The 15,314-nt window shown below is 37.2% G+C and overlaps 1 protein-coding gene across 2 annotated transcripts in view; it reads right to left on the reverse strand.

Moving 5' to 3' along the window:
- The window catches only part of thsd7ab (thrombospondin, type I, domain containing 7Ab), a 101,009-nt gene that overhangs the window by 28,882 nt on the left and 56,813 nt on the right, over positions 1-15,314 (reverse strand). For both annotated transcript variants that reach the window (XM_083530407.1, XM_083530406.1), the window contains exons 6-8: positions 13,482-13,685; positions 6,929-7,123; positions 1,029-1,272 (exon numbers count right to left, since the gene is read on the reverse strand). In XM_083530407.1, coding sequence (XP_083386533.1) covers positions 1,029-1,272; positions 6,929-7,123; positions 13,482-13,685 — 643 coding nt within the window. The remainder of the gene's footprint in view (positions 1-1,028; positions 1,273-6,928; positions 7,124-13,481; positions 13,686-15,314) is intronic.

The raw sequence follows: 15,314 nt of genomic DNA on the forward strand, positions 1-15,314 counted from the left end.
TCTCTCGTCTTGTAGTAATTAAATTGCAAGAATCCAGCGCACTTAATTACTACCATTAGCGTTGCGGGGAAATTAAGCAGTTTGGAAATGACAGAGCTAATTAGCATGTTTGCTCCTGCGTGTTTATCGCGCTTTCTCCCCTGGCCTGGTTTTGCCTGGAGTGGAGAGACAGACTTCGAGTTCATACTGCATTTTCCCTGAAGCAATCTACAGCCATCACACACACACACACGCACGCACGCACGCACGCACGCACACACACACACACACACACACAAACGCTAATGTGATACGAGCAAACAAATGCAGAGCCCTCATTAGCCCACTCAGAGACTCTTAACTCCAGAATCACTCCAGAACCGGGTTGAGTACCGTAATGTGCTCTCTGTCCTCCTAATGTAGTAATGAAGTACTACTAAGCAATGAAGGACATTATGCCTTTAGAATGTATGCCAATCATGCATGCTAGATTAAATTTTTCTCAAAGCAGTTCTCTGTTAGCCCCAAACTAGTCCACAGGTTTTTTTTTTTGTCTTTGGTTTACAAAACAGTGAAATAATTGTCTAAAATTATCCAATTAGCTCGTTGTGTTACAGCAGCAAAATTCTGAAAATAATTTTGCACACACACAGACACCTGGGTCAAGAGCTCCATTTTTTGATGGTGCACAAAGAGCCAGGATAAGCATTCAAAAAGTGCTAATTTACTGGAATCCTTTTACACACAGCAGACTCACAGGCACAGGATGGTGCAAAAAACAAAAACCATCAGTGAGCAGCAGTTTGAGTATTGAGCAGCAGAGTGAATTAAAATTTACAAGTAGGCTACTGTACTGTGATTCATTCAACTCTTTACAACCGCGTGAACTAAAAACACAGAGCAGCTCATATCCTAAGGAGGACAAGTCTATAGCAGACAGTGGACGAGTTTAAACTTGAAGGAGAAAAAGGTTACAACTAGCATTTTTTTGATAAATCGATTCTGTTCGCTAAATGTATATAAACCATATACCAAATATGACTTCTTACTTTTTGGGTGGGACTTGCCCTACGTTGACCTTGACACAGATGACTTTGCGGGTCTGCATGCCCATGGCACATGATGTCTTGCCCTGTCCGAAGAGTGCAGCCCGGGTTGAGTTGAGCACGGTGACCGAGGTGTCCTCAGCACAGGGCCCCCACGCTCCCGTTTGCCAATGGTAAATTACGCAGGGATGCTCATTACAGCTCCTCATTTCCTGTAGCGCGCTGGCGTTCGGACAGCTGGAGCCTCCTGGAAGTGCACAGACAACATGGCTGAATCCCAAATTGCACCATAAACTACAAATAAGTGCACTACACTGCTCTCTAAAATAATGACTTCTACCCGCTGTACGATAGACAGCACAACAAAATGTATGACATTTCCAAGGAGGAAAAAACTCCTTGCTCTTTTCTCTCTATATCAGTGCACTATTTAGAAATGAAAGCGTTCTATACCGTATAATGTGCAGGGCACTCTGAGAGACTCTGATTTGGTAATCGCAGATGAGGACACTGCTAACAACTTCCTTTTTTTTTTTTACAGTTTAATTTTCAAAATACAATGAGTCTGAGACAGACAGACAGACCGACAGACAGACAGACAGACAGACAGACAGACAGACAGACAGACAGACAGACAGACAGACAGACAGACAGACAGACAGAAAGCACTCAAGATTGAAAACCTTTTGCAGAAATACAGACAGGGAACTCCTTACAGACAGACAGACAGACAGACAGACAGACAGACAGACAGACAGACCTCTTCACAGAAGAGAGCAAGGCAGACAGAACTCCTTACAGACAGACAGACAGACAGACAGACAGACAGACAGACAGACCGAAAATTCCTTACAAACAGACAGCGAAAGATAGATTTCTTTTTACTCACACAGACAAGGAAACAGACAGAACTCCTTATTCACAGAAAGACAAATAGACAGAGAACTCCAGACTGAGAGACAGACAGACAAACAGACAAGACAGAACTCCTGATTCACAGACAGACTGATTAATTTTTTTTAGCATTTTGACCGCTAATGGGACGCTAATATGTCACAGAATTTCGGTACGGGATTTTTGAGGCGTACTCATAACCTCTCAAAAGCTTTACTACAGTGTATTTTAACTATATGCTAATATTGTGAGCTAATCTTTCTGGGTTATTTTTTTAAAGCATTTCAATAATTTTTTATAAATACAAATAACTTTCCTTGCTAACTGCCTGCTTTTTCGCTAATATGAGGCAAACCTGGACAAATAATTGTCAGAAATATTCATGAATACTCCAGCTAGCTAACATGAGGTAACTGGAGAGGATTACTGAAATCATAAAAATAAATGTTTATAGAATTGACAAGCTTTTTAAAAGCATTTTTATGAGCAGTAATTAATTATTGAAAACGTAAAAATATTTTTAAGGGCGTATTCATTTATTTATTTATTTATTTACAAAATTTACAGCCTGAACTTATAGACTTTAAATGGACTACATGGACAAAATTATTGTGACACCTGTCTGTTCCAGGCACATGTGGTTCTTCCACAAACTGTTACCGGAGGCGCACAATTGTACAGGACGTCTTCGGATGCAGAAGAATAAAACATTCAACCCTTCACGAAGGTTTGAAGGTTTGCTTTACATGGGTTAGAGTGGAAGATCTCGTGCCGTAGTGCTTCAATCCTACTGAACACCTCTGTGATGAATGTGAACGCTGATTGCACCCCAGACCTCCTCACTTCATTACATCAGTACTTTACTAACATCCTTGTGTCAAAATGATTTTCCACAATTCTCAAAATCTAGTGGAACCTCTTCCCAGAAGAAGAAGTTATTATTAAAGTAAATGGACAATAAATGTGGAATGAGATAGCACACATCAATCTCATGCTCAAGTGCCCACAGTTTTGGTCCATATAGTGTATATCCACATTTGTTTGCTTTTCTTGATTTAAGATTAAATACTGACAGTCGAAACTTACACAATATTTCCTTCCTTAATAAATAATATTTTCAGATTTTTTTAACATCGCCACTCGCGCTTTCTTCTGCTGTCTATATGGAAGGAGAGGAAATGTTTAACAACTCTCCAATCCTCTGTCTCGCTCCTCAGCAGTGAAATGAGAGTGTGTCTGACATAATTGCTGACATTCTCAGCTCTGTGGATGACGGAGCAGCTCGAAGGGGTGCCGAGAATCGAGACCTGTCCATCTGGATGAGAAAAGCAGCTCTGTAACAAGGAGAAAGCACACCCACTGCGCAGAAAAACACGACTCTGAAGGACTTTAGTCTCTAGAGACCTGATGCTCTAGTGCTGTCTTTCAAAGCAAGGCTGAGGAATTGTAAAAAGATCACTATGTGTGAAAGACTGGCTTTTTTTTCTGCTTTTCTGCTGCTGACAATTGGTGTAAGATGATATTTTATAGGAAAACATGCTTCATAGTAAAACATGCTCCACAGAACTGGTCCATGGAATCGAAATGGACAATTATTTAAATTCATTGCGTTACAGTGTCGTACCTAATTTACATAGAATTCAGAGAATCCTAATCACTCTTTCAGTGAAATTAGGGCTCCGTGTAGAATATATAAGCAAAAAACAAACAACTTATTGCTCGCCAGATCTAAATAATTAGATAAAAAGCCTTCCGACCATATTACATATGTGGATACCTACCTCAAGCCTTATACGAGGTGGCATCAAGAAGTTTCGAGACCAGCTTTGTTTACAAATTGACATCTACAGTACAGACCAAAAGTTTGGACACACCTTCTCATTTAAAGAGTTTTCTTTATTTTCATGACTATGAAAATTGTAGATTCACACTGAAGGCATCAAAACTATGAATTAACACATGTGGAATTATATATGGAATTATATACATAACAAAAAAGTGTGAAAAGTGCTGCTACCTCCAGCTCCACCTCCTGTCTTTTACTTAATGCCACTGTCTCTAAACCAAACAACATTTCAGGTCTCACCACAGTCCTATAAACTTTCCCTTTCACTCTTGCAGATTCTCTTTTATCACAAATCACTCCTGCTATCACTCTTCTCCACCCACTCCACCCTGCCTGAATTTTTTTACTTCACTTCTCTAACACTACGTTTCCACACTATCACCTTCAAAATAGTCACATTGCAGCAGTTTTCATACCACTTCTGGAATGTATTCTGGAAGTCTTCTTTTTGAAGCATGTCAATTGCACTTTGCAATTCGCGATGGATCTCTACAGTGGCAACCTTTAAGCTAGATCTTCATCTTCGGGAGGAGGTAACGTGGTAACACACGTTGTAAGTACAGCACCAGTTGCACAGCTCCCGACCTACACAGGACGGTGTCTTTCGGCACACTGAGGTTAGTGATCCCTGTGACTGTGCGTGCAGACTTGCGCTGCCATCTGTTGGTGTGTTACAAAACTAGTCTAGAAACCACCACTACAACCCCCTACTCCAAAACCAGCCCAAGATCTATTTTTTCTTATTTTGGAAAAAGAAATATCCTCAGAAATAAAAGACAGTTCGCAAGTTGAGGTAAAAAAAAAAAAAAAGCCAACTCCAAGACCCGACTCTAAGCATCGCTATAAGCAGGTGAAGATCTTCGCCAAAAGACATTAAATGCGAAATTGTTATGGGTTCGTTGACACCTTCTGCTGATCCCAGTTCTGTTTGCTATGTTGGAATTCGCACCTTTGTATCTTCAAGGCTGCGAGAACTGACACCATTATTCAGCGTGAAAACAGAGAACAAGCGCTTGTATTTTTGGCTTTTTTATACAGGCTTGCTACACAACAAGGCCATTCGACATAAAAAAAAACTCAACCTCTGAACAAACACCTGATCTTCAAGGAAGCAGTTCAAGTTTCGAAAGGTCCAGAGTCAATGCATCACATCATCTTTTTTTTTTTTTTTATCTCTGTTTGCTGTATAAATTTCAGTCTTTCCGGCGTCTCACTCAAAACTATATTCAAAGACATTCATAATGCATAAAGGGCCTTTCTGCATGATTTGGTGTGTTTAGTGTGCGTGTCCTCCATTAGGAAGCGGCCGAGATGTCTGCAGAGAGCGCCGAGCAGACAGCACATACGATAAAGATGAAAGTAAAGCTTGTCCTCTGAACGGCAAATAATCCAAGGGCACTTTTGTGAAAATGATTTCTCCAAACAAACCCGTCGGAGGAAATGACCCGGCACAAGGCGCGTTCATCGTCTATGCCGTCGAGGATGCTGCATGCCAATATTGTGCTTTTTTGCTTGTGTAATGACTTCCTGGGGATTTCTAAAGGACTCCATAACCACTTTTTCTGAATGTGTCATCTAGAACAACAATCAAAGCCCACAAAATACCACAGAAGTTTCCGGAAGCTTTCTCGGAATTCTTTACAGCCCTTGGAAGAAAAACATTACATCCTTATATCAAAACTAATCTGATTTATAATGAATAATGTATTGTATTATTTGTTTTTTGTTATGTTCGTTTATATTTTTCATTATGAGTCCAATAAATGTGAACACTAGCCAGCTAGTTATCATAAACTAACCTGACAGGATTTCTGGGACGATTTTTTTATATTTCTAAACATTTATAACCTTCACAATGCTTGTAAAAGCAGCTAAAATAGTTGTAAAGTAGCTAACCATTCACTCTATGGCCAAAATTCATACATGCTTCTTTTTGAACATCCCATTCCACATTCAGTCACCATTTCCTGTTATAACATTCTTCATCTACTGAAGAAATGTTCCACTAGATTTCTTTTAGATCGCATGGTAAAGTGCTGATGTAGGTGAGGTAAGAAGGCATCCAAAGACATCCAACTTTGTGATAACAGTTCGGGCAAGGTCCACATATGGCTGGATATGTCGGGTGTCCCAATACCTTTGGCCATATAATGAAACAATAAGTTTTGTTGCAGTGTAAGCAGCTAACACAAGAATAATCTGATGAGAATTTTGAATGTTTAGAACCTTCAGTAATGATACAGCTAATATAAGCAAAATTGAAGATTAGCAAGCGATCACATTTATAGTTAATCTTCATATGTCTGTATAATCAAAGCTACTGTTAAGTGGCTAATATAAGCTAGCCTGAGAGAATTTTCTAATCATATTCATTAATATTCATAATCTTCTATTGATCTATTGATGCTACCATGATAGCTAATATGAGCAACAAATACAAGATTAACAAAGGGGTCCTAAATTTATGCTAATGCTATATGACCTAATAGCATAGCTAAACATAATCACTGACAAGCTTACTGTCAAAATATAAATGTTTATGACCATTTCTTTGACAGCATGGACTATTCTGAAGGGATTTCCAAAACTAACCGGCTTCTGGCTAACTAGCTGGCTAATATACGAGAAGATGATTAGTAAATGAGAACAAGCTGCTGGTGTGATAGTGTGTCACTGTAAGCACGAACGCAGCTAGCAAATTTTGTTTTGATTTGCTTATCGGAAAGGTAATAAAATGGCTAAACATAAACCCTGACAAATTTACTTAAACCAAATTCATACTGCTAATCAGCTAACATATGTTACTCAGACAGGAATTCTGTGTTTCTTATCTTAATAACATATTTACACAGACAAATCATTTATAAAACAAATTCATATTTCTTCATGACTAACACAAGCTAATCTGACAGGATTTCTGGTTTATGTTTTTCATATGTTTATTTCACCTTACAGTTAACAGATAGCTAGATGGCCAACATGAGGTAATCTTAGATGATTTTCATAAATATTTTTAACCTTATAATTAACAGCTAGTTAGGTGGCTAACATGAGGTAACCTGACAGGATTTTGGGATCCTCTAGATAGCACATTCTACACTGATTTACTTGGAATCTTCCATTGCACTAGTACACCAATGTATCAGAAGGTGCTTCGTGATACCTTCTCGAGCACCATAAGCCAGAATGGCTCTCGTTCTTGTCTGCTTGCCCTCGGCTGTTTTACTCGAACATGTCTGTGAGCAGGTTGACCAGGACGTCCAGGGGCTGAGGACGCAGTCATTAGGACACGGGACAACACAGGAGATGGGTCCAGGAAGCAACGTTTCGTCACACTGCTCCTCTTTCACTGCGTTACCTGAAAACACAGGAATTTTATATTGTAATTACAATGTCAAGTCAAGTCAAGTTTATTTGTATAGCGCTTTTCACAACAGACATTGTCTCAATGTATAAAATCAATAATCGTTTCTCACTACAAATCTCACTTGGTACAAAAAACATATTCAGGGTGCATAGAAAAGAAATATTCCGATTGTGGAAGACATTTAAATGTTACTGATTATTGTGTTTTTAACAATTAGTTACAATAATTAAGCACATTTACCTAAATTTCACTAATAATATTTTTTTGTATAATAAAATATTTTGGGGTAATTTCCAGGACTGAATGCAAAATAAAATTACATTAAAAGCAAATAAGAGCTTTAATTTAGCAAATACGATCAACACGCATATATTCATGTAATATATTATTATGAATAATTAATAAAATAATAAATAATTTATTCATATTTAATAAGAATAATTAAAAATACACTGATGTGTTGAAAGCGAAGTTAAAAATGACTTATGAACATGGTAATGAACATGAACATGAAATATAACAAAAGCTTGCTACCTTAAAAAGTAGCTAACCGTATCTATCTATCTATCTATCTATCTATCTATCTATCTATCTATCTATCTATCTATCTATCTATCTATCTATCTATCTATCTATCCATCTATCCATCTATCTATCTATCTATCTATCTATCTATCTATCTATCTATCTATCTATCTATAAATTAATGTCAAGTTTATCAGACAAAAATACAAATGTAACTTGCCATAATACCAAGATACAAGAATGCTTAAAGCAAACTAACCTAAAAATGTCACAAAATTACATTACACAAAATGGTTTTTCTTTCTCGTGAACCACAATAGAAATAACAATGTATTAATGCTGGATCAGTAAATTCTGTTTACCAACACATGCTGTGGTTTTCAGACATGGCAACTCTTAGGACATACAAACCCAATCCCTTCCATTAAATGAGTTACACCTGTTCCCAATTACACACAACACTCACCGCCACATTTTAAAAGGACTTTCATGCACCATGAAGTGTATGCTCAGTTGCCTTTTGTCTCTGTCATTACGAAGCCTGAGTTTGTCACTTTAATCTCAGCCTGTTTCAGTACAGTGTTCCTGATTTTAGCTTTTTCTCAAAATTCTTGTTTTTTTTGAGCACCTGACTTCTTGCCTGTTTATTGATTCCGAGTTTGCCTGCTGCCGATTTTGTCCCTTTGACAACAGTCTCAACAATGATGTACAGTATATCTACATTTACAGAATTTGGTACGTAATTTTCGCCATTATCCAGAGTGACTTACACCTGAGCAGTTGAAGGTCTTGTTCAAGGGCCCAGCAGTGGCAGCTTGGTGGTGCTGGGATTTAAACTTATGACCTTCCAATCCAGAGTCCAATGCCTTAACCACTGAGCATGTCATAACGAATTGATTTCTGGTGTTGAGGATGAGGACGGGTTGACTTTGGAGACTGGTTCTCTTCAAAGTTTCTTTGTCTTAGGGAGTTCCTCACCACAGTCATAAATAAATAAAATGTAATTGAATTTGTTATGAAATAAACTTCTGATTAAAATGTTGTAACTTCAAATGTCAGGACCACCAAGCCGCTCCTGCTGGCCCTTGAGCATGGCCTTTAAACCCTCTGCTGCACAGTTGTATAAATGCGATGTAAGTGGATCAGGATAAAGCCGTAAATGCCATAAATGTAAAAACATTTTATTTTGAGAAAATTCTACAGAAATGAAGGTCAAGCACGCTCCGGAAAATGTTACTGGAAAACTGCATTATGCACAGAATACAAAACTAAGTATTCATACATTTCCAGTACACACTGTAGGTAATACAACAATAACACGTTATAAAAACGAGACTAAAAACAAACATGCAGAACGCGAAAGACTGAAGTGTTAATCAGGGCCCGAAATAGATGAAGGCATAGATTCAAAGCTCCCATGAGCTTCTGAAAACACCTCTATTATTCATGGCATGTACAGGATGAAGCTTCAGACCTGATTTTGATGGTTTTAAAAGACACCATTACACATTTATATTTTTCTTTTTTAACATTGACCCAGTTTTGAATAACAAAAAAGCATAAAAATGGGAACAAACAAAGCTGCAGTCATTCACATTACAATGAAATTACATATTTATTATTCAGTTCCATGTTTTTAGGATTTAAGCTGCTGAAATAATAATAATATAAATAATAATAATAATAATAATAATAATAATAATAATAATAATAATAATAATAATAATAGTAATAATAATAATAAAAATAATTGACTTTTGGTATTTTAGCATCATTATCCCAAAAAAAAAATAATAATCTGAATTTCTGAAAATAAAAAGCTTCCCGGGAGAAAATAGACAAAAAAAGATAGAATCCACTCCTGAACTTGATCCTAATTGTAGCCTATGGCAGCGATATGCTGATTGTTCTTCTGTATGGTTTATTATTTAATTTCCTCAATGATTTGTCTTTATCTAGTATTACAGATGCCGAGTTTCCTCCTCGCTATATCCTGAACCTGTACCTATTTATTTTATCTTTTGGCAGTTCCATCAATCGTGGTGGGATAATAAAGGAAGTGTGGTTTTGTTCCTGAATTCTGGATTCTGATTGGTCAGAAGATGTTTTTCATAGGGTTTATGTGAATATTAATGCGTTGGTTCTCATGCTGTCATATGGCAAGATGAAGGTGGATGTAAATGCAGATCATTTAATTCTTGGTGCAAATGTATATATACAAATCAAATAATCAAAACACTAATTTACATTCATTAGACAAGAAAACTTTGTAAAGGAACACTTTAAAACAATAGTGACACTAATCAGGTAGGAAATAAGTGTAGGTGTAGCATGTGACTGGCAACATGAAGGTCCAGTGGCTGATGGGAAATTATCCATTTAGTTTTCAAAATGTTTTGATATTTAATGTCAAATTTACAGAAGGAGTCTCCAGTGTCAGTGTTTGGTTAACTTTCAATTCTAACAATTGCACTCCAAATTATAGTTATTATAACAACAAAATGGGGATAAATGTGGAATGAGATGTTTAAAAAAAGCACACACCAGTCCGTATAACATATAAAAAAAACTCTATATAAAAATCATCAAGACGTGTTTTCTTCAGGACAACAATGCTGCTGATATCACATCGATCGCACAATTCCGAGCGTTCGCTTGTAATCGCGCTTCATAAACATCATTTCTATCGATACAGCAAAGGTAAAAGAAAAAACAAACAAACAAATGAACAAATTGATTTTCTTCAACGCATGGGCTAGAAGTCGATCCGCTGTAGCTACAGTTAGAGAAGCGTGAGAGTAAAACTGTGAGAGAAATCGGCTCGGCGGAATTACGGAGGAAAACTCGAAGCCCTGTCAGAGAGCAAACACGAGTAAATGTCAAACGCCTGGAGGTTGTAATAAAGCCGCCCTTCTACTTTACTCATCACTGAAAAGCATGACCTATTTTATGATGAAATCGTGGTATAAATGTGTGCATTTGTGTGTGTGTGTGTGTGTGTGTGTGTGTGTGTGTGTGTGTGTGTGTGTGTGTGTGTGTGTAGTTTAAAATACCTTTTAGTGTCAGACTTTTCAAGGTTTTTAGTGTGTACAAGGTTTTTGGCCGACTCCCTCGAGATGTGTTTGACTTCAGCAAGTGTGTGTTTGTGTGAGTGAACCTTCTTACATTTCCATTAAAGCCAAATCACAACCAGCTCCACCAGGGAAGAACAAGAAGCTGAGAAGCTGTTGACTTTCCCTCGTTATGAAATTAAACACTAGAGTTTTTGATTAATTAAAGCAATTAACAATCATTACAATTTACAGAAATGTATTAGTATTATAAAATGAAAACTGTTTATCAAATTTACACTTAATATTATTTTAATATTTAATAATTTAATAATAATAAAAATTATAAACTTTAAAATAAATAAGAATTAGAAATTATACTTCAATAATTGTATAAGGGACTTGATGAGCAGACACAACTGTTACTTTAATAATCACAGGAAAGTTAAAGTCAGTATTATTTACCATTTAGGTTCAAGGTTCAAGGGTTAAATTTGCAAATGCCACCTTATGTGCAGACATGCAGAGGAGTCGAAGTACCGTTTCTCTTCTCTCTCATCAAGTGTTTACATCGTCAATGCAATATAAAAATAGCATTTACATTATATTCATATACACTATATGAACAAATGTATTAGGACACCTGACCTTTCCAGCCATATGAGGTTCTTCCCCAAACACAAAGTTGGACACACACAACTGTATAAGACGTCTCTTTGGATGCAGGAGCATGACATTTTTTCATCATTAGAACTAGGTGTTCCAAACCTGTTCTAACATAACAATGCCCCTGTGCACAAAGCCAGCTTCATGAAGATCTGCTTCCCATGTATTGGAGTGGAAGATCTCCTGCTAGAGCTCCGTACAATGTTTACTAACATCCATGTGGAGGAATGAGCACAAATCTCCACAAGCACACTCCAAAATCTATTTGAACATCTTCCCAGAAGAGTGGAGGTTACTATAACAGCAAATGGAGACTGAATGTGGAATGGGATCTTCAAAAAACATTGCCCACCTTCGTCCATGTAGTGTAAAATAACAATAAGATGCCTATGCACTATTGGTGCTTGGCCCCCTAAAAATAATTTACAGATTGTGCTCTGAAAAGTTTAAACATAAAAAAGTTTTTTTAAAAGAAAGTGGGTATTAAAAGAAAAAACTCATTACACCAAAGAGCAACAAAATAGTGAATATAAAGCAAGCCCACCAAAATACCTCGATATATTTTTTTTCTAGTGCCACCAAACGAAAGAACTCTGAAAGCATTTGAAAGATTTTCCCAGACACACAAGTGCCTAAAAACCCGTCTGAACAACAAAACCTTCCAACATAACAGTGGAACATTTTAGCAGAGAAAATAAAAGCCTATTCTTAAAACTCCTGCTGGTCACAGATGGTGGAGTAAAGCTCTGGCTCTCAACGGAACGTTTCATTTCACGTGCAGCGGATTCTCATTCTCACTACAGTTTTTTTCAGAATCTCAAAAAATAAAAAGCGCAGAGATTAAAATGATTCATTTATTAGACGCTCGTAGTGAGTTACGAGCGCTCTTGCGGCTTTGACGACAGATTTGACGCGCTATGTGGTAGGCCACATCTGGAAAGTCTGCAGATGTTTTTGCTTTGCAAGAATATGAGAGAATAAACACTGGCTAATGAGCTGCTATTTAAATGTTAATGTCAGTAGCATAGAGCTGCTAAGTTCTGTGTTCTGATTGGTTAATAGAAATTGAATACGGAGCATACAGTATGTAGCATTAATCTTCTTCTTCTTCTTCTTCTTCTTTCAGGTTCTCCCATTAGGGGGCGCCACAGCAGATCATCCGTCTCCATACCACTCTGTCCTCTACATCTGCCTCTTTCACACCAACTACCTGCATGTCTTCCCTAACCACATCCATAAACCTCCTCCTTGTTCTTCCTCTTTTCCTCCTTCCTGGTGTCTCCATCCTCAGCATTCTTCTACCGATATACCCCATGTCCCTCCTCTGCACATGTCCAAACCATCTCAATCTCACCTCCCTCACCTTGTCTCCAAAACATCCTACATGTGCTGTCCCTCTAATAAACTCATTTCTAATCTTGTCCATCGTCGTCACTCCCAACAAAAACCTTAACATCTTCAGCTCTGCTACCTCCAGTTCCGCCTCCTGTCTTTTACTCAATGCCACTGTCTCTAATCCATACAACATCGCAGGTCTCACCACAGTCCTATAAACTTTCCCTTTCATAAACTTTCCCTTTCATGTATGTAGCATTATTATGAGTAGAATTTTTTTGTTGCTTCAATTTTCGTACATGCAGTATGCACTATATAGACAAACGTATTGGGACACCAGATCTTTCCAGCCATATGTGGATTTGCCACCGAATGTTCTCACAAATTTGGAGGCACACAATTGTAGATGTCTTTGGAACTAGGAGATCCAAACCTGTTTAAAGCTAGCTTCATGAAGATATGAAGCTTTACGTGGGTTGGAGTGGAAGATCTCCTGCTATAGAGCTCTGCATCACCTCACCTACATCAGTGCCTGACTTTACCAATACCCTTGGCTGAATGAATGTCTACAAATCTCCACAAAAACTAGTGGAACATCTTATTACAAGAGGGCAATAAATGTGTAATGGGATGTTCAAAAAGAAGCACATAGCAATCTTATGCTTAGGTGTTTACAAACCTTTGTCCATATAATGTATACTGTATATTATAATGTCTTCATATCTATAATACTGGATGTGTTTAATGTGAAGCTGAAGTGTGTCGCTGCTCACCATCAGTGTTGACGCAGAGGATTTGAGGAAGCTGACTTCCCGGCCCACAGTCCGTGTCCTCGGCAGGAGAACACAAATCCAGCCCGAGCACCTGCCATCTGAAACAGCTGGGCTCGTCACAGGGCGTGGCCTCCACCAGGTGTGCACAGCTGCCCTCACCTCCCGTCGGGAAGTTTGCGATCTTCCGCCGTCGGAATTTGAAACCTGAAACAGACGTTTTTTACAGTTAATTATCCGAGAGAACTCGAGCATAAAGCTGTCTGATGAGCTGAGAGGAGAAACAGATACACGAGGAATATGATCAGAATGAACAAAATGCAAACTCAAATCTATAAAAGTCACAAAGCATTTTCTGTAATATTTTTACAGAATATTTGTACTCCAAATCTTACGCTGACAGCTGAGTGCAAAAGTTTATACCCCCACACGTAAGCCCATATTTCACTTCTGAATACAAGTGTTTAGTATTATTTTTATTTAATTTTTCTACACAGAACTATATAATTCTTAATTCTGATTGGTCAGAAGGTGTCAATTCCAGGAACAGGAGCTTGGCCATCGTTTCTACAAGTAAATAATAACTTGAAATTGAGAAAATTAAAAAACAAACAACCAAAAAAAAAAAATGTTGGTTAACATTAACATTTATGGAAGGAGTCTCCAGTGTCAGTGCCTAGTAAGAATCAGAAGTAAAGCTAAAAGTTATTTATTTCTGACATATTCAGGAAAACATCCTGTGGGAAAATAATGTTATTTGCAGTATGTCCACTGTATTATAAGAGTTAACAGGAAATAACATTAACACAACATTAAATTTAACAATAAAATAATAAAAGTAAAACATATTGTTCTGTAATAAATAATTACTTAAATGCAGAAAACAAAAAAATTATAAAAGAAAAGTGTCTCCATATGAAGAAATACAGTTCAATTATTAAGAAAAAAAATCTAATCAGATGTTCCTAAGCATTAAATAATTCATGATGAATAATAAATTATAATTAAATAATATTAAAGAAATAAATGAAAAAAAGTCGTGTCAAGTCAATTTCATTTCTATAGCACTTTTTACAACAGACATTGTCTCAAAGCAGCTTTACAGAATTTTAAGAGTGAAGGTGAACGATGTGTATTTATCCCTGATGAGCAGCCATGGCAACTGTGGTGAAGGAAAAACTCCCTTAGATGTTATGAGGAAAAAACCTTGAGAGGAACCAGACTCAAAAGGGGAACCTCATCCTCATTTGGGTGACATCAAGAGTGTGATTGTAAATCTATTATTTATGTGATTATAGTAGAGAACACTGACTATAAGCTATAAAATATTTCTTATTCTGTTTTAAATCCGACTTGACATCACAAATGATTTCATTTAGAGTCCCTTCGAGGTGTTTCCGGGGCTCTGAGGTCAAAATGATCGGAGCAACTTTATTCCAGAACAGGAGCCGTAATTAATCTTCTTTGATTTCACGCCATTAAAAAAAAATGTCTGCAGGCTGCAAAATAGCAGCTTTTCTTGAAATTGAATACGATTTGTTCATGAATTTTTTTCTGTGACACGGACTGAGGCCTGAACGACGTCTCATTTTTATTCACATTCACACCCTCGAATGTTCGGCCAGATTTATTCTCGCATGGTGTTTTAGTGTAATTGTTCAATAAATGAATAATGAAAAAAAAAAATCGCCTGGAAGGAGACTGGAAAATAAAAAGAAATGGCGAAGGATAAAAAGTTGTTTCCTTTCAGAGTGTAAATGAGATTTAACTTCAAGGTTAAATGAACTACACAATACTGTCAAAAGTTTGTGGACACGTGACCTGTTACATTTCTGA

This window comes from Silurus aristotelis (assembly GCF_946808225.1).
Source record: "Silurus aristotelis genome assembly, chromosome: 25".
NCBI classification, from domain to species: Eukaryota; Metazoa; Chordata; class Actinopteri; order Siluriformes; family Siluridae; genus Silurus; species Silurus aristotelis.